Here is a 19,615-nt window from a genome sequence, read left to right as displayed (position 1 = left end):
TCTTTCCCTGAAACATTAATTTAAAGTTTGCCTCTTAAAGAATTTATAAAATGGGGGGTGGTAGTGATTCCTTAAAACAGCGGTTTTGAAATGGCTGGTCTTGTTGCAAAACGTCACACCAGGAGTTGCTTTGGGGCTTGTCGTCCTTTCCGGGGTGATGGTGCCTGGATGCCATGCAAGCTGGGCTGGGGAACAGTGAGTTTGGGATGACTGTAGGGGGGATGGTCCCCCTTCCCCATGAGCATCCTTCTAGGGCTGTGCGTGCTGGGGTTTGAGGTTCCTGCATCCCCACCACAGTGGGTTACTTTGATTTTGCATGGCAAGAAACTGGGAAAACCCCTTCTCAGATTCTCTCTCATTTTTTCTTTTTTCTGTTATTCCATCTGGTTTGATTTTGCAATGCCAGCTTCCCAGCCGCTGAGCACATCAGTGTGTCTGAAGCCATGGGATAGTACCTGCCTCTGTCTGGGTTAAGGCAGGTCACAGTAACTCAGGTGTGGGAGGGAAGGAGGAAAGCCTCATCCTTTTAGATTCAAACAGTTATTGCAGACCTCCTTGAGTTTCTTCTGCAGCTTTTAAAAAAAAAAAAAAAAAAAAAAAATCTTTAAAAGGAGCTCTGGGAAAGCCCATCTACAAAATCAAATTATTTTAAGGGACTTTAGTGCCTTTTTTCTTTTTTTTTTTTTTCTTTCTCATCATCCACGTTTAGGGCTTATTTTTTTTTTCCCTTGGTCTGTCAGGGAGCAGGGTTAGGAGGGGCAGCTGGGGTCTGCCTGCCTGCCTGCTCGTTGCTGAGCTGGGTGAGCTCACACGCTCCAACCGCTGCTCAGCATCCCTGGGTATGTGAAATGGGATCCCGAGGAGGCTGTTTTAGCTGCTGAACGCTGACAAGTCCTGTGTGAAATCGGATTGGAAAACTCAAGTGGTTTGGGGTCTTTTTGTGTTTATTGAGAGCAGCCAGCCTGTCGCAGAGCTGTCAGATGGCAGCTCAGAGACAGGCAGCACAAACCCTCCTATTGACCGGGGAGGAAGCAGGAGCTGGCCTCTCCCTTGCTTGAGCATGTCCCTGCTTGAGCGCTCCCTGAAAGAAGACCAAGGAAAAGCAAGGGCAGAAACTAGAGTGTGCTGCCATGCCTGGTGAGGGGAAACATCTTTGCAGCATGTCCTCCCGGAGCAGGTCTCAGGTGGTGAGAATCATCACTGACATCAATTCACCCAGCAGGTTTATGCCAGCTGCTGTTTCTCCAGCCCCCATCTTAAATAATTTGTTTTATGTCTCCTTCTGGCTATTTGAAAATTAATTATTTTTAAATTTTGTTTCAGCATCTTGATTTATGTGTAGCTTGCGTATGAGGAAATTTGTAACGGGCATCAGTGATTAAAACCCAGGTAGGCTCTAGTTCATAGTTACTGGTAAAGTCTTTGGACACTTCTCTTGTTCTGTTTGGGCTCCCAATCACCTTCTGGGCACATGATAAACTCTTTAAAATGCAGTGCAGGCTTCACAGCTCTCATTAAACCTGCACTTACATTGCAGTGGCCAACGTGCACCGGTCAGGGTAGGTTGACTGAACTGTGTGGTGGAAGCAAACCTGCTGCTTAGCTGTCCGAGATGGCCAAGACAGGACATGCAAGAAGCATCTGCACATGCTTTTATCTGAACAATGGAGTTTTGAACATTGGTTTGTGGAGATACTGCCAGGGGGTCTTTGATTTTTAAAAAGACATATTTTTCCTTCATGCATGAGAATTTTTATATTTTATATGGCCTAAATTGAAACTGTCCCTGCTCCCTTTCTGCTTGTTTGGGAGCATAATTTTAGGCCTGCAGTTAGGTGATAGAGATCAGAGGACTTATGGCCATTCAGTGTTTTGTTCTGTAATCTTTGGAGTGGTTTAGAGACCATCAAACATTGTCTTTGTTAAGCAGGGTTATTTATCTAAACACTTCCTTGGGGTGACGTGCCAAATACTGGGTTGGGTGTCTGTGCTCTGAAGCCCCCGATGCCAGATTGTCTTCTTCCAAAGGACAAGGCATCTGTATGTGTGTTTGTCTGCTAATTCTGTTCCTTTCTTGTGGTCTGGCAAATCTTTCCAGTTTAAACTGGAAGCAGTTTATGCCAAGAGTTTGCCACGTGCGTTCAGGATCTCTGGGTCTTGGCCATGATAGCTGGTTCAGGGCCATGGTCTCCTCCTGGAGGAAGGGCACTGCCTTTTGCCTTGTACAGCAATAATGATATAGCACTGCTTAGACAAGCATTGGGTTGCAAGTTGGGCAGACAGGTGTCCTAATGTCAGGCAGGAGGTTCTCTCTGATTTTGACCCTCCAAAGGACCATCTGGCCCTCAGGAAATAAAGCAGCAAAGTGCTTTGGGATTGCAGAGTGCTAACGGGGATGGTGGGGAACCAGCTGTGCCACCAGCAAGCACACCCCAGCATGCCAGGTTTGATCTGTGGTGGGATGGAAGAGGCTTGCTTCCCTTGGGGTGGAGCACGTGCCTGCCTTTTACCCTGTTGCCTGGCTTTGCAGCTCAAAGCATATACAAACACTTTCTGTCCGTGGGAACACTGCTTGCCATGACACAGACAAACTTAGGTGGGGAAACAGGGCCACAGGAAGACTTAAGATGTTGGGGGAGATGTCCCACCAGGGAGGTGGACTCCAGCGAGAAGCCCAGCCCTGCCCATCCCACATCCCACCCTGCTGGGTAAAGCAGCACTGATCCAAACCCAGCACCATTAGCCTGGCCCAAGAGGAGCAAATGGAGCTGAAGTTGGCTTCCAAATCAAGGGTCCTATCCAAATGTCAGTGCAAGTTGATTTAAGGGATTGTACCTTCTCCTTTCCTATCCAGGACAGCAGTCCGCCCTAATGTCTTATTTCTTTATTCCCCCTTGGTGAGACAAATGGTTTTAATTCTCATTCACTGTCTTAACCTTCCTCCCTGCCCTGCAGCCCGTGTGGCTCAGCAGAGGTGGGAGCGCGCGCCTTTGTCTGCAGCTCCCCTGAGCCCAGGAGCCCCCTCCTCTCTCCCCACTGGCACTGAGGACCGTCTTCAGAGCAGTGCAGTGAAGCCAAGCCACCAAGCAGTCTCACTCCTGCCATCCTCCTTTCCCCCTCTCATACCCCACGGCCAGTGCCTCCGCACCGAGGTCTGCATGGCACGTCATACCAGATGAGTGCCGGCAGCTTAGCCCGGTGGTGCCTGGCAGGCTGCTCCCCTCTAATCCCTCCCCATTCCTCCCCTTGACACTAGGGCCTGGCAAATGCTGCTGGCTTATGGGGGTGTCCCTGTTTCTTCTGCCTTCCTCACGCTCTGGAAGTGGGGAGTGAAGAAGGGAAGATGCTCCAGGGGAAGGTTTGTCTCTGGGTCTTGCCCTGCGTGGTGATTTGTTAGCAAAAAGGAAGATGCCTCAAAGGCACCTTGTCATGTGGCTGTCAGATAATGTCTGTGTTGCTTGATCTACTTAAACACCTGGTGGGAAGTCAATTGGCAGACCTCAAAAAGGACAAGGGCGCAGTTTGAAAAAGTCTCTCTCACAGTTTGCTCCTGCAGCACGTTGGGAAGGTCGTCCAAGCTGTGCTTCTCATTCTACAGTGAGCCCAGCCCTGCTGGGGTGTGAGAGCTAGTCCCCCACAGGCACTTGCTTGCCCTTGGGGGCCAGCTTGGTGTCCTCAGGGGGTCCCATGCCTGTCACAGATCTGCGCCTGCATGGGTCTCTTCCCAGGTGCCTGCACGCCAGGTCTTTGCCCACACTCAGTGGTTGCCTGAACTGATCTCAGTTGGGCTTTCATGGGCTCATGCTCTTTCAGAGGGCTTATGATGCAGCACCACTTTTCCAGCTGTTCCTCAAACTGGAGCCAGAGGGGAGGCAGCATGCTCATGCTACTGGGAGCACAGATGTTTGCTTGCTCAGCTTAAATCAAAATGTTCTTGAGGTGGCTGTGGTTGCTGTGACACCAACATCCACCTTCAGCCTTCATTTCGTGTGAGGCTCTGAATCAAGTCCGGGGTTTATAAACCATAGGAAGAGGGGCAAAAAAAGCTGAGTCCATGAGGTGCATGCTTGAACCTCGCTGCTGAGTCTTGCTGTAAGCCAGTAGTGGGCTAACTCTGCTTTGAAGTGGGGCTTCTCAGGGATGCAGATGCACCTCTGCCCATGTGCTGCATTCTACCTGGAGAGCTGGGCTGGCCAGCAGCCAAGGTACAGCCTCTGGGTGGCTCAGGTACATCACTGGCTGGGAGGAGAGGAGGAAAATACCCTGGCATGTATTGTGGTCTTAGAAATTTTTGGCTCAGGATGGATTATCAGCTGCACAGCCTGTCGTCATGGATCAGAGGGTAGATGTAGCCTTCATTTTGGGCTGTATGTGGTTTTGAGCTAGGCATGGTATGTTTTATATGGAAGGTTAGTGTTGTGTATCCAAAACCCAAACAGTTTTCCTCTCCCACATGTTTTAAAAATATTATGCTCCTGTGGGTGTTGAGGGTTTGGGGGTTTTCCCAGAGTCCTCTTAAAATCTCAGGTGTGCCTGCAGGATCGATGTGCAGCCTCAGGGCTGAGCCTAACCCTTTAAACTATGGTACAGATCCAGACAGCTATTGCTAGAGCTGTGATGGCCCAAAAAGTGCCTAAGCTGCTCCCTGGCCATCAGGTCAGGCTGGAAAAGTGCTCTAAAGTGTATAGATATTATAGACCGCATAACTGTGCCCATGAAACCTCTGCTTAGGGGTGAGGATGTGAGACTGGGACATGCGTTCACTGATGTGCGGTTGTTTAGAGATGGCTAATGTTGCTCATTTGCTTCGTCTGCTCTCCCACCTTCTGAGCTGTTCAGCCATGTACCAGAGATAGCTGTAGCAATAAAGCCCAAGGGACTGTTTAAGAAAATAAAGCCTAGTCCTGTGATCACCCTGCTCTCTTAATTGCCTAGGTAATGAGCTGGCCTTGGAGGAGCAATTTAAGCTGGGAAAGTCTTGTGACTTCCCTTAGGTAGGCAATTTCCCTGCTGCGTGCTTTCCTTGCCAAATATTTCTCCCTGGCTCTAATGAGAGTAGCTGGTAGGAAGCTGTCGGAGGTCCCTGGGGTCTACACTGGGTTCCCAGGGGCTGCCTGCTCCGCTGCCTGCAAGCAATCGGGGTCTCTAAAGGCTCCTTCAAATGCAAGCACGGGAGCAGAGCTGGCAAGGAACTCCAGGTTAAGGTTTTGGGCTGGGATGACGCGCACCTAAAGCTCCTGGGGGATGAGTGGTAGGAGCGGGAGGGGTCAAACTGTTACTGATGCTGCAAGAAGGAGGGAAAGTCTGGCAGGTCCTTGTCCTCTTTGTCCTCGTTTAAACCTCTGCATGTGCTTCTGCCTTTGAGACCCAAGTACCTTTGGAGATGCAACAGAAAGCCATGTGTAGTCAAAGCCTCCATGCTCTTAAAAGTGCAATTAGATCTTTTAACAGGACATCTATTATTCACCATGCGTGCTCGTGGAAGGTGGTGTATCCATACCATTCAGGCAAGGGATAAATAATTAATCTGTTTAATGAAATTTGTGTCATTGGGGAGCTGTGGCAGGTATTATGAAATGGTAAGTAAAATCGTAGTATCCATTATGAATAAGCAAAGGGAAACGCAAGCAGTATTTGCTGGTTGCTAGAAAATGGGCTCCATACAGCCTAGTGCTGAGAAACAAACTGATGATTTGGCAAGCCAGGGAGGAGACGGCTCTGCTGCCCAGTATCAGCAAATCTTTGCCTGCTTCTCTCGATGTTTTCGTGATGCTCTTTCCTTCTGATGCATTTCAAACGCCCCATGCTGGAGGAGCTGCTGGCTACATCTACTGAGTCTTCCTTATATGTAGAAGTGGAATAATTTTGCATTGGCTAGGAAGAGCTCAGTTTATGCTCGACAAGAAAAAAAGAAATCCCAGAATAGGATATACTTTACTAAGTGCGCATTCCTGTTCTTTGCTTCTCAAAATAGTTGGAGACATGTAAGCTTGCTGTAAAACATGTGGATTGAATGACAGAGCAATAATCAGATTTGGCATGCTGACAGTGTAGGTGCCATCGGAGAAGCCAGAGAGGAGGTCACAGTGCTTCGCCTGCTTTCACAACAGCAATTTAGCTTTCCACCAGTTTGAGTGTGGCAATTGAGAAGGCACTTGGGCCAAATTTTGCTCAAATCATGCCATTGTTCTCTGCATTGCACACTCTTGCTGAGCTGTGGCTGCGTTACCTGTGGGGTTCCCACCAGTGGAAACAAAAGCTCTTGTGCTGGTTTCACTGGAGCATGGCAGGATTTGTGCATTGTGCTGGAGGGAGGGAGCTGGGCTCTTCCTCTGCTTTTTTGGGTGGATACGCTTGCTCTCATGGGTGGGTCCAGGCAGGTCCTGGAGGATCTCCCCAGCAGTGCCCCCGCGCAGGGTGGCAGGCAGCGGAAGCCCTTGTTAGCAGAAGGACCTTGCCAAGCCAAAGGAGGAGGGAGGTGGGTGATGTCTGGTACGGGTGACCTGAGGCTGCTGCTGTAGGAAAGGGAACTCGCCTGCTCGCACGCTGCCAGCAGGTTGTAGCAGGCATTGCCTGCCTCCTACCTGGGACCCGCGTGAGCTCATCAGCAAAACTTTTCTTATGTTAAGGGCAGCCTTTTTTTTTCTTTTTTTAAGGAAAATATCATTCTTACTGAGTGGAAAATGCTTTTCTGTGTGAGCGACTTCTGGATTAAAAATGAAACAACCTCAGTTTATTCAAGAGAAACCTGAAGAGGTGTGGTTTTTTCCCTAAGTTTCCAATATTCTGCTGCTTCTTTGTAATAAAGTGCAGGAAAACAATATTGAGGGGCTATTTAATGTGAGGGGGTGTGTACCACACAGAGTTGCAGGTCCCTCTGCCCCTGAGCATCTTGGAGCTGGAGAGGTGAGTGGAAAAAGATGTGGTGATGTCTTGCAGTGAGGTTTTTACTCCCATGTGAGTGGAAGACCCGCTTTTCAGGGAATTGGCACAAATGACAGAAAGGGAGAGGTGGATAGAAGGCAATTTCATTAGTAAATAAATCAGCCACTCTCTCCTTTGCCCAGAGAGTGACAGATACACATTGGGGCGTTGAGCCCTACAGCAGAATGCTTGCATTACCAAAACCCCTCTTCTCTCTCCCTGCCCAAGACCCTCTCAGACTAATAATTGCCATGCAGATGTCCCTGTCATCACTTGCAGCTGGGCTCAGTGTTTCCTCGCCTTGTTTAAATGGTGGGGGCGGGGGGGGGGAGCCACAATGCCTCCCTGCTCTTGAAGAGCCATAAAGCGGTGGGGTTTCCTTCTCCTGCTTCTCCTGCAGTGGTTTTGGGACAGAGTCCTCTCATTTTCCTCCTTTGTGGTCAGTGGCTGATGCAAAACCCTGTTCCCACTTGGAGGTTTTGCCGTGTGGGGGCTGGGAGATATCCTCTCAAAAATGTTAATACCCGCTTGTTGGTGCAGAGATTTCTCAGGTCTGCAAAGCCCTGGCAGGTTCAGGAGTTCACTGGCAAACCTGGTAGGTGGCGAGGTGTCCCTTCAACATCATGTGAAACAGCTTCCCAGGCTGGGCACTGGGGCAGTGTTGTCCTGGAGCTGGAGGGAGGAAACTCACCCCCTGTGGCCTCCCAGACCTCCTGCTCCCCAGGGGTGACAGCACCAGGCCAGGCAGCAGAGACCTGGTGAGCAACATGGGCACCTGTGCGTGAGGGCCACCACGGTGCAGAAAGCATCCTCCTCCTGTGGGGAGGCAGATGCAGGCAGGGACCTCATTCCTCTGAGATGGGGCCAGGTGGGGAGAGATTTTCTTCCCCTTTGCTAAAAGCCTTTTTGTGGCACAATAGCCTGTGGGTCCTGGCAGAAGGTATTTTTTTCTGTCTTTGCAGAAATAGCAGGAAAAATGTGCAAGATTTGCTGTTTTCAGGTGACCAGCTTCTCTCTCCTCACCTTCTTCCTTCCACAGCTGCCAGCAGCAAAGATAATGCTGGTGGCCAGAGTGAGGGAGCCCAGGAAAAGCCACTTCTCTCTCTTTTTTAGGTTTATAGAATCATAGAATCATAGAACAAATGCCTGTCCCCAGTTACACAAGAGGTCATCGAGTAGGCAGCAGAGACCTGGTGAGCAACATGGGCACCTGTGCGTGAGGGCCACCACGGTGCAGAAAGCATCCTCCTCCTGTGGGGAGGCAGATGCAGGCAGGGACCTCATTCCTCTGAGATGGGGCCAGGTGGGGAGAGATTTTCTTCCCCTTTGCTAAAAGCCTTTTTGTGGCACAATAGCCTGTGGGTCCTGGCAGAAGGTATTTTTTTCTGTCTTTGCAGAAATAGCAGGAAAAATGTGCAAGATTTGCTGTTTTCAGGTGACCAGCTTCTCTCTCCTCACCTTCTTCCTTCCACAGCTGCCAGCAGCAAAGATAATGCTGGTGGCCAGAGTGAGGGAGCCCAGGAAAAGCCACTTCTCTCTCTTTTTTAGGTTTGTTTGGGTTTTTTTAACTCCTGCAAATGCCTGTCCCCAGTTACACAGTGAGGGTGAAGACTGCACCTTGTCTCCCTGCCCAACGTCAAGGCAAGTGCTGTGCTGGGAAGGCCACGTTTCCCCCAGTGCTGAGATCACCCTGGCCCTGCCTTGCTCTTCCCTGGGATAGCCGGGCGGGAGGGGAGGATGCTGCCTGGTGGGAAGGATGCCGCAGTGGCTCTCCAGCTCGTCTCCGCTCCATCAGGCTGATGCGCTGCGACAGTTCTGCTGAATTGCTGACCCGAGGGGCTGCGTGGGGGCTATTTATGGAGAGACAAAGCCAGGCGACACCAGGCAGGAGGCCAGCCTGAGATGTCTGCAGCCAAGAGCGGGTCATCTTTGGGGTTCCTTGGGTGGCTTGGATGGCAAACACAGTTTGATGAAGGTCACAGGAAAGCCCCCATGAGGATTTTGGTTTATATGAGAACAGCCCTTCGGCCCCAGTGGTTCAATCCTGTTTGCAGGAGCAGGCTGGGTTTAGTGGCAGGCATCTTCATGGAGGACAGTGGGCCGTCCTCTGATTTTAACTTATGTTTCCTCCGGCCCCACAGGTTAGGAGCAGCCCAGATGCTGATAGCAAACTCTATTTTTCGGCAGCAGTTGCGATCAAGCTTTCCTTTTTCAGCGAAATATCAAACTGTTATACCATACCTTTGAGTAGAGGGCAGCACCCTTTAGCTCTTCTTCTATCATCTGGGTTTATTTTTATCTTGCATCTCCAGCACAGCAGTCTGGGAGCTAGCAGAGGAGGACTGAAGACCTTTCATAATTCATAGCTCCTACGTTTTGCTCCCAGGGATCACAAAAGCGAGTTGCTGGAAGGGCAGTGCCAGAAACTTACTCCATGCGCCCCACAGGACTCTGCCTGGGCGATGTGGCTGCTGTGCTTATGCTCTGCTCTGCCCGATGGCCTGTCTGTGCCTGGGACTTTGTGCAGGCCTGTTGGGCTCCAGCCCAGGCAGAGGACCCCGGGTGGTCCCTGGGCAGCCGCGCTTGCAGCGAGGTGGCATTCAGGGTGGGGGAGCAGTCAGGATGCAGCAGCGTGTGCATGTCCACCCCAGCATGCTCGGGACCAACCCACTGTTGTACAAACATGTGCTGTAAACTTAATCCCAGGCTGTTGGCCCCTCAGTATTCAAATAGCTCCTGAAATAATCTGCAGGCTGAGCCTGAGGGGAATTTCCCAGACCTCCCAGAAGCAGGGGTTTTGTTGCCGTATCAGGTGTTTTTTTCTTTTGATTAAAAGCAGTATTAGAACCAGAACATGCTTTGCATTTGGTTATGGAGCAGAGTTGATCTTTGGGATGGCCCTCCATCTGGTGGAAGCGCATTTTGTCCCAAGGCCTCATGTGCCTACCAGTGAGGCTCTGCAGACCACAGCATCCTTCCTTGCTCCCACCTACCTGTGAGCCAATGCTTGGCAAACGCCCATGGAGGATGTGGAGGACTTTGGGATGGCAGGCAAGCCCTGACAGTGGAAGAGAGCGAGTCTGCAGGGGACAGCGTGCCTTTGCTACATGCTCGCCTCTCCTAGCAGAGAGATGCTGACAGATGGAGGACTCCACTTTGGAGGCCAAACCAGCACCCCTGCTCATGGCTGCCCTGTGAATATGGGTGCTACTGGGCTCAGCTTCGGGCCTTGTGGTCTTGGAAGGCTCAGAGATGCGTGTGGAGCATCAACCTTTCACAGTGGCTGGGAAGCTGCTCATCCATGAGCTTCTGCACACAGGCACTGAGGTCCTTCAGAATCTGCTCCACGTGGATGGAGGAGCTGCGTTTCAGCAGCCACTTTGGCAAAGCACAAAGCGAGCTGAGCGTTACAGAGCTTGGTTTTGTTTACGTGCTGGTGGCTGGTGCCTTATGCCTTCTGGCTTGCTGCTCTGTCTCGGCTCGTGGCTTTGCTCCTGTTGACAGCTTTATGGGGTGTTAAAGCACTTCCAGGGTTCACTCAATGGTCCTGTCTCATCTGAGCATGGCAGCTCCTTGGCACATGTAGCACAGGAGCTGGGAAAAGCAAATTCAAAAGAGCTTTTGCTCTCCCTGAGCAGGAGCAAGGGCAGGCTGCAGCGGTAGCTGCTGCTGGAGCCTCACACCTTTCCTTCCAAGTATCAGTGGGAGCAGCTGGTTTATCAGCAGCCAGATGCCTCCTCCTGTCCTCGTGGTGCTTGCAGGAAGCTTCCTGGTTTTGCTGCCTTCTCCGCTGTCTCTTGGACAGGCCTGCCATGCACAGGTTTGTTGTCATCTTACTCTTTAAATATCATCCACCCTAAGATATCCCTGGGATTTGTTCTCTCAGGGAGCACAGTACAAAATTTACGGGCACATCTTTTAGTTAAACTGAGTGACAGATTTCCTCATCCGTATTTATTGTACATCGATCACTATTAGGTTGCCCGCGATCTCTGATGTCTGCATTTACATCCATGTGTGCATTTTTCTGTGTTGTTTTTCTCCCACTGTGAGCTATGGCTTGCCTTAATTTGATTGAATAAACCCACTATGTTGCTGAACTGTAATGAGACATCATCGACCAGACTGTCCCGATTGTACCCTTCAAAATGGCATGTTCCTTACCCTGGAAGAGAGTGGGGTTTGCTGCAATGCCTTTCACCTAGGGCAGGCTTTCGCTGCTGCTGGTCGGCCGTCCTTTGCAGAGTAAAGGCATGCATGAGCTGATCCGTTCTGGTTCAGCATAGCAAAGAAATGCTGGGTGCAGTGACACCCCTAGCAAGAGTAGAGCTGCTGCCATCCGCCAGGAGCCAGTGGGGTGCGCGTATGGTGTGGCACCAGGGTCTGGCTCTTGCTGTTTGCAAGGAGTGGCGTGAGGCATTGGCCCTGTGTCCACATCCAGACTGGGGGAGGACCTCCGTGGTTGCTATTGCTAAATGAGAGGAAAGATTTCCAGCTGGTGAGCTCACTAAGCATGTCCTTTTGTGCTACTGGTTGCAGGTAATTGCTGATAAACATAGAACCTCCTAGTTATTCTGCTGATGCTGTCTGATCCCTGGCTTTAACTGCTCTTTACTTGTAGGTCGTAAAGGTCTGGGGAGGGGGAAGTTGAGGATATTGGTTGTTAAAGGTCTGGGAGAAAAAAAAGAGGGGGGGGGGAAGTTGTTGAGGGTATTGAGTGGATGAAAAATCAACTCTTCTGAGGGGTGAAGCATTCGGTTGGCAGTACATCACAGCTTGCCCTGGCAAGGTCCACATTTTGGACGTTCGTGGTGGTGACTTGCACGTGTTACTGCAGCACTGAAGTCCTTTTTCTTTGCTTCATGCAGTTGCTCTAAAGAATCGTGGTACCAAAGAAGCGGAGAGGGATGGAGACTGGAGCAAGGGACCAGCTCTGGGCTCGACAGCGGTACCGGAGGGCGAGCTGCTCCTACAGGTCAGTGCTTCTCTCTGGCTACTTCTCCCTGGAAGACACCTTCAAGGGATTTTCCTCTTGTCCCCTTTCCCGCTCCTTTGGATTTTGCCAAAGAGCAGGCTGTTCTGCTATTGATTGCAGGATGTTTTGGTGAAGCAGTGATTTCATGTGGTGTAGCTCATAATGCTTCTGACTGAGCAGAGTTTTAAGATCTCTTCAGGTCCCTGGAGCAGAAACTGCGTTGCTTCTCATCTCCTTTTCCCATCCTTCTGGGAGAAAACTGCCACCTGTAAATCATTTGGGTGTCAGAACTCCCTCCATCTCAGTGGTAGCAGTACTAAACTTCTGACCACAGAGATTCAGCTCTTCTGCTTTTCTGCCCTCATGTGTAAATGGGCCGTAGGTGTGACATGGGAGCCAAGCAGAACAAGATGTTTTGAGTGTGCTTTTCAACATGGGCACGCTGGTCCTGACTCAGGGGTGTTGTCCAAACACTGGTGAAAACAGGGAAGAAAATGTCATGGAAGTCTTCCCTGGTTTTCGGGCAGTGATGCATGACACCGAGTACGCAGATGAGTGTTGATGGGCCATATGCTCAGCCCATGTACACAGGGTACATGGATGTATCCTGGGAGCTCTGCGAGAGGCATGCAGTTGGCTCCTTTGGTGGTGCTAGAGGCAACGAGGTGATGCTGCAGCATGGCTGGGCTGAGCCTGCTGCTTCCATGGCTTATTCAGAGACGTCGGGAGATAACCTGTCTCCAAACCGTGCATGGTGAATAAGAAGAGGTCAGGCTCCAGCAGTGCGGGGTCCTGTGAGGAGGCAGGTCTCCCCTCCCTTCCCCACCTGGCACCTGAGCACGGGCTGCAGCACTGTCCCCTTCCTGGCTGTCATCCAGAGCAGAGTGAGCATGCTGGTCAGCCCCAGCTCCTTGCCAAAAGCTCACTCAGCTCTTAGCAGTAAATGTGATTTCTGTCCTGCTTGAGAGCTGGGGAGCTAGAGTCTCAGTGTCTAGTGAGAGAAATGCTAAAGCCAAGGTGATTAATAACCAAAAAAAGAGGGGTTTTCACTGTGGAGATAACAAAACTGTGCTCAGCACAGCTTGCTGGAGTTTGATGTCCTGCTCATCAACTTGATGCCATCCTTGTAGAGGTACCAAGATGGGTGCTAAAAGCTCTGGGTTTATGTTTGGTTTATGTTATCCAGGGGCCTGTCTGTGTGACGCTGGACACAGCAGGGGCTCAGAACCTGCCTCTGTGCTACGAGGAAATGCTGCTACATGTTTAAAAAACTATTTCCACCTCGTCTGTCATCTTTGACGTCCAAACTTCCATTGTCTTATCTCTTGATCCATCCTGATTCTTCCCTTCTGCTCCTCTAATTTTCCAGCCTTGCTTTTTTGGCCTGTCCTTTGTCCAACAAGACTCTTTCCAGCAACGATCTCAGTAGAGGAAGGTATCTTAAACTGGGGTTAAGCATGAAAATCCCTCTAAAGTTAGGGGCTAAGGCCTTAGCAAGGCTGAGAGCTAGGTGGACCACCTCTGCCCAGGTGCACAGCAATGCAGGTACATGTCTCTGGCTGCAGGGTATGGAGTCAGCCTGCTGGTTGGCCCAGTTAGGGAAGGACGGGGTGCTGCAAGATGTTGCTTGCTACTGCCGTGACAAAGCAATGCCTCCGAAGCTGCTCAAAGGGTTAAAGTGCATTTGGCAACACTAATTAACCTCTGCAGCAGATTCCCACACGCTGAGGTCAACCCCACTAAATAGAGAGAGCATTTGTGCCTGGAATAAAGGGAAGGAGACGGGGGAGAATTGAAGACCTGGACAATGAAACAGGAGTTGGCAGCAACAATAGCTGGGCTTGGCTGAGGCTACACGCTAGACCCTAATTAATCCTGATGTCTGTACATTACAAAGTGGGGGAAGCAGGCCAGCACTGGCTACTGTGGCTTCCCTGCTTGCAGCCACATTAGTGGTACAGGATGGTTTTGGCTCTAGACAGCCATGGGGCTTCTGGGGTCCATGCTGCAGGAGGACTCCTGCCTTCTAGAGGGCTCCTGCTTTGAGCTGACATAAGAGTCCCCACGGGGACCTGTTGCCCATAGGGAGGGGTGGCCTGTGGCGCTGTCGCGGCTGTGGTAGCTGTTCAGCTTCTGGGGAGCTAAACCAGTAATTTTTTTGGATTTTCATGGTCTTTGCTCTTAGGCAGCACCGTGGGCTCAAAGGTCTTTACTGGAAGTCTATCGGGATGATTTCAGAGATGGGGAAACTGAGTCACAGAGCAATGCCTACCACTTGGGGTCAAGGGAAGACTGCTGTGGGCCTGCTCCCAGCCTGGCAAAGTGATGACATGGTTTTCAAAGCACTGGGCTCTGTGCCACCCAGTCTTGCCAAAGGCTGATACAGTGGCTGCAGTGCTTAGGAGCCCTTTGGGGTGCTCCCCTGGATCCTAATAGTGCCTGTGTTAGCAACACCCTTCTGCATGTCAGCTCCTGCCTGGTGCCAGAGAGCAGGTATGGAAAGCAGGGCTCCTGGGACAGCAGCTGCACTCCCAAGCTGGTAGAGAAGCTCCTCTGCACCTTCTAACCTTCACAGATCTCCAGGCGGAAAGGACATTGTCAGTCAGCAGCCTGGTCCCTTCTCCCATGTCCTGTCTGACAAGCCCTGGCGCTGCTGGCTTGGAGAAAACACCCAAATTACTTCCCATATTTGTTAAGCTGATGAGCTCCTCATGAGGAAGAAAGAGGCTCCAGACAGCTCAGCCCATTCCTGCCTGGGAATGCAGTGCTCCCTTGGATGTTGACTTTGCAGTCCTGGAGCTCAAGGAGAAGATGGAAGAGCCAGTGAACTGTAAAATATGTAAGTTGTGTAGCATTAAAAATGCATTGGAAACTCTGGATTGATGGCTGCATTTGCTATTTTCGGTGGGGAGTGCTTCGAGCCTGCATAGGCAAAAGAGCTCGAGTATTTATTCTGTGAAAACAGAGCATGGCGTTCAGCCTGTTTGGGTGGAGGGTGTGCATGAACGAGCACATGCTCCAGGACTGGGTGTTTGCATCATGTAAATCTGTACGCCATGCAGAGAGAGCTCCAGAGCAAGAGGAGTGTGGCTGAGAGCATCTTGTAGCTAATGTGTGCATCCCAGGAGCAGGATGCTTGGTCCTTTTGCTGCCATGTGGTGCTTTGGATGGGCGGTGCTGTGCAGGTTGGATGAGTGCCTTGCAGCAGGTTGTTTCCAGGTGTGAATTGTTTATTTCTTAAAAGGAAAAAGGTACTCTGAGGTCAATCAGGGATTCTGTGGTTTTCCTCTAAGCCCAGGCACCGGAGTCAGCCTGTCCTCCCTCCTGCTTTGGAAGAAAATGGCTTTTCAGAATCGGATGTTTTCACTACAGTTTCAAAATCCAAACTTTTATGTTTTAGCATTCACCTTTTCCATTTTCACTGGTTAAGGCTCTTTCCAGCCTTGGGTTGGCCACCTTGACCACAGAGTGAGCGATGCAGGAGGAGGGAGCAGGCAGTGGAGACAACATCTTTTTAGGCCTTCCTTGTTCCTTGCCCATGGGCAGCCCAGCAGGCACACCACAGTCCTTCTCCAGGCCTCTCCTGGGGAGAGGAGAAGGGGAGGGATCACCTGGGGAGGACAGAAGGAATGCAAACAAGGCCAGGAGCTGGCCAGCTTTCTCCCAAACCAGGAGGAGTATCCCCATCCATATGGGCCAAGCAGCTGCAGGAAATGCCCAGCCAATGCTGGCAGCACACAGTGATCTGCAGTGGGTTTGCTCTCCACTGAACATCCCACAGCTTTTCCAGCCTCAAGCTGTCCTAAGCCACGTGTGGCTGCTCGACCCCCCCCAGGCTATGAGGAGGATGGGAATGACATGAGCAGAGCCACCCAGGTGGACGCGGGTCAACATTAAATGCAGCCGACATGAAACGCTGTTTTGATTCAAAGTTGTCAGAAAGGCTTGTTTCCGCCAGACTACCAGAATGGACCAGTTCCTGATGGTGTCCAGTTTCGTTCTGCAAGCTGTTCTGAGATTTTTATTTGCTCTTCGCATAGGATGAGTATAAATGTCCAAATCTGAGTCTGAGTGAACACTCCAGGGATGGAAGCAAAGTTTTCCATCAGTTTGGATTAGAGTACACTTGGGCAGCTGTACGGAAGAGCTGCGTGACCTCAGAGAAACCCAGCAGAACGTAATGTCAGTCGTCTTGGTGAGCACAGCTCTGCTGGCGTTGATCCCCATTTTTCTCTGTCCAGCCTTCAATGGAGTTTGCCCAGGCGAGGCAGAGTAGAGGATAATCTGAGAATGAGCTGCAGGCCTTGGTCTCTGCTAGGTAGAGCAGACTCATCAGGTCTGTGAAAACCTATGTTTTGGCTACGTGTGCTCTGGCACCATGGCAAGCTATATGCATAGAGGCAGCTGCAAGAATGGAGGTCTCTGGTGCTGTTCTCATCCTGCAGGAAGGATATGAAACAAAGAAGCTGCTTGAACAGTGCATTGGTGGATTTGGTGAGAGCCAGGGCAGTACCCAGTGTTATGACAGCGAGATGCCATTAGGAATAGCTTCCTTTTCTTCCAGGTTTTCCCATGCTTTGTCCCCTCTCCTACACCTCTCTCTTGGTGGGGCAGTGGCTATGCTAGTTGGGACCAGCCAGGACTTGGGTGACCAGTGCCTGAGCAGAATGAAATTCACTGTCCGGCTAGAAAAGGATGATGTGAGTGTGGCATGTACCTGCCAATCTCTTCTCCCTCCTAGGCCCTCAATGGCTTCGTGCTGGTGGTGACGTCAGAAGGACTGATATTTTACTCCTCGCATACAATTCAGGACTATCTGGGATTTCATCAGGTTGGTGGGACACCTCTGACTTGCTGCAGTGGGTTTGCAGAGTGGATTTTTCCTTGGTGGTGGAGAATGGCCGCAAGTTCCCTGTGAGGAGGAAGCTCTGCCAGGATCACAGAATCTCAGGGGACTGCGCGGGGCTTTTCCTAGGTCTTGTGAATTTGGGCCCTGGGTTGTCAGACATGGTCACGGGGAGGTGTCAAAGCAACTTCGCTAGCCCACAGATGCTTTCAACCAGCCGCATTGACAGGCTGAGGTTCATGGCCCTGTTGTGTAATGCCATGGTGAGATGTCTGGGGTTCTTTGCCCAGTGTGCCTTTGGGCACCCACACCTCTGGCTGACCCCTGACAAACCCCGTAAGGCTCCAGTGCTATGTGGTTAGCTGAGCACCCAGATAACCTGGAAGGCACTAGGTCAGATTTATGGGGAAGTGGGACTTACTTACGGTCCTTTAGTTACTGTGGTTTGGTGTTGATCCCACATAGCTGGCTTTCCCTAACATCTGGGGTAGATGAGAACTGCCCACCTGGGCAGAGGGGGCAAGTCCTGGAGCAGGTGCCTTGTTCTCTCAGTAACAGTGTAGGGCTGGAATGGCTTTGCTGCCGTTTTTTTCCCAAACCCATGTTTTCATCTCATCCTATACATCAACAATAGAATTTTGAAGGACACCGTGTTACGAGGATGAGCTTGTCAGAGGGCAGCTGTATTGCTGGTGCTAGTGGCTCTTCAGGATGGGGGGCAGGAGATTTGGCCCAACTTAGTCAAGGGGTCCTTAGAGCCAGGTGGGCTGCCTGTTCCCACCAACATCAGCCCTGGTGGAAGGTGTCAAGCCTCATTCAGCCAGGGACCTACTTGAGCACCAGGGAAATTGGGTAAGATATGGCCAATTGGGGCTGTGACAGGCTGTTTAGAGGTGAAAACTGGTGCCTGGGGGCAGGCCAGAGCTCACGCATTGCTTTATTCCTCTAGACAGATGTCATGCACCAGAGTGTCTTTGAGCTGATCCACACCGAGGACCAGCAGGATTTTTCCGAGGACCAGCAGAAATTCAGGCGCAACCTCCACTGGGCACTCAATGCACCCCACACTCCTGAGGGTGAGCCTTCTGCAGAAGGTAAACACAGGCTGGGAGCCAGGCATCCTGGTTGGCACAAGATGTGTAGCTCCCCATGTACACTGGGGAGTCCAGCTCCCTGCCATCACTTGCATGGGGCTTGCATCCTTGTGGCTCAAGCCATGGCTTCACCCAAATGTTGTGGCTTTCCCTGAGTTTCTTGTTGCTGTGCTCTGCAAACTGCTGCAGTCCTCAATGCTGGGGACCTCCAGCCCTTTCTCGAGACCTCCAGGCCTCGCTGGGCATCCTTGCTTGCTCCCTTCCCAGTCCTTCTCTCCTACAGGGGGGAAAAGTCTTGGCTCTTCTGCTGTCACCTGCAAGCCAGATCAGCTGCCCCCAGAAAACTCCTCCTTTCTGGAAAGGAGCTTCGTGTGCCGCTTTCGCTGCCTCCTGGATAACTCCTCCGGCTTCCTGGTGAGTACAGACCCACACTGCAACATGCGCAGCAGGAGGGGTGCAGGCTCACCCCGAGGGGTCCATGCCACTGCTGGAGCATAAAAGTTGGCCTTGAAAGACCCAGCACTCCTTTCTGCCATGTGCAGCACCCACCTGTCTCAACAAGGAGATATTTCTGCTGTTTTTCATAGGTTTGGTCTGTAATTACAGCCTCTCTGTGTGGGTTTTGTTCCTCTCTTCTCAGAGGTCCTGAATGTTGAACAAAAGTCCTTTTCCTCCACATAATTTGCCAGGCTTCTGTGTTAAAGGCGTCTCTTAAGACCAAGTAGGTGGTGTTCATCTCTCCTCCTCTCTGCTGCAAGTTAATGGGGTTCTTACATTCATAACCACAGGTGTAACAATGCTGTTTCTCTCTCTCTCATCCTCCTTCAGTTTGGAAATTCAATGTGAGGAAAAAGCCCTGGTTGCCCATGGTTTAGAAGCAACACTATGATCCCTGATGGGGCTGTGATATAGCTTTAGTTCAAATGCAAAGCAGCCCGTGCATTGCCTGATGCCCCAATGCAACTGCAGCGTGAGGCTGCCGTGCATCTGAGCCCCAGGCCAGCAGCGAGTGGCTGCAGGGGGAGAAGGCAGTGGGCTGCTGATGCGGGGAGCTCAGTGTAGCATCACTTTGATCCTCCATCTTATTTTAGTAGGGACCACTGGAATCGTAAGGGGACAACTCGCAGGGGATTATTTGCATCAGCTCTGCAGCAAGATGGCTTGCTTTCTGGGCAGCTCTCCTCCCTCTCTTCTCTCTCCACCCAGTTTTCTGTGTGACACTGTGCTTTTCTTCTCTTCACAGGCTTTAAACCTTCAAGGAAGGCTGAAATTCCTTCATGGGCAGAACAAAATGTCTGAAGATGGGTCTGCGCTGCCACCCCAGCTTGCTCTCTTCGCTATCTCCACGCCCTTGCAGCCCCCATCCATCCCGCAGATCCGAACCAAGAACATGATCTTCAGGACAAAGCACAAGCTGGACTTCACCCCCTTGGCATGCGATGCCAAGTAAGCAGCAGAGCTGATTTGAGGGGTGATGCTGTGGGCTTTCAGCATGCCAGTCCGTACCCTGCCTGGGTGACGTCCCATCCTGGCTCTACCTCCTGAGCTTGGTGCATTCTCGGTCTCCTGCAGGGGGAAGATGGTTTTGGGCTACACTGAGGCAGAGCTGCAGATGTGTGGCACTGGCTACCAGTTCATCCACGCTGCTGACATGCTCTACTGTGCGGAGAATCACGTCAAGAGTAAGAGTCCCTTCCTGGGTACCTCATGCCCACCACTGAGGCTGATGAGTGGGCTGGGCTACGGGCAGCTCCACTGGCTGCTATGTCAAGCCCG

At 51.2% G+C, this 19,615-nt stretch overlaps 1 protein-coding gene across 1 annotated transcript in view; it reads left to right on the top strand.

The window, feature by feature from the left end:
* Positions 1 to 19,615, top strand: part of LOC104122544 (aryl hydrocarbon receptor) — a 51,196-nt gene that overhangs the window by 27,185 nt on the left and 4,396 nt on the right. Inside the window, exons 4-9 of the mRNA XM_035890251.1 lie at positions 11,793 to 11,899; positions 16,641 to 16,730; positions 17,695 to 17,839; positions 18,123 to 18,253; positions 19,083 to 19,285; positions 19,412 to 19,521. Coding sequence (XP_035746144.1) covers positions 11,793 to 11,899; positions 16,641 to 16,730; positions 17,695 to 17,839; positions 18,123 to 18,253; positions 19,083 to 19,285; positions 19,412 to 19,521 — 786 coding nt within the window. The remainder of the gene's footprint in view (positions 1 to 11,792; positions 11,900 to 16,640; positions 16,731 to 17,694; positions 17,840 to 18,122; positions 18,254 to 19,082; positions 19,286 to 19,411; positions 19,522 to 19,615) is intronic.

This window comes from Egretta garzetta, unplaced genomic scaffold (assembly GCF_000687185.1).
Source record: "Egretta garzetta isolate BGI_Z169 unplaced genomic scaffold, ASM68718v1 scaffold732, whole genome shotgun sequence".
Lineage (NCBI taxonomy): Eukaryota > Metazoa > Chordata > Aves > Pelecaniformes > Ardeidae > Egretta > Egretta garzetta.
This window is presented reverse-complemented; position numbering and strand designations above follow the sequence as displayed.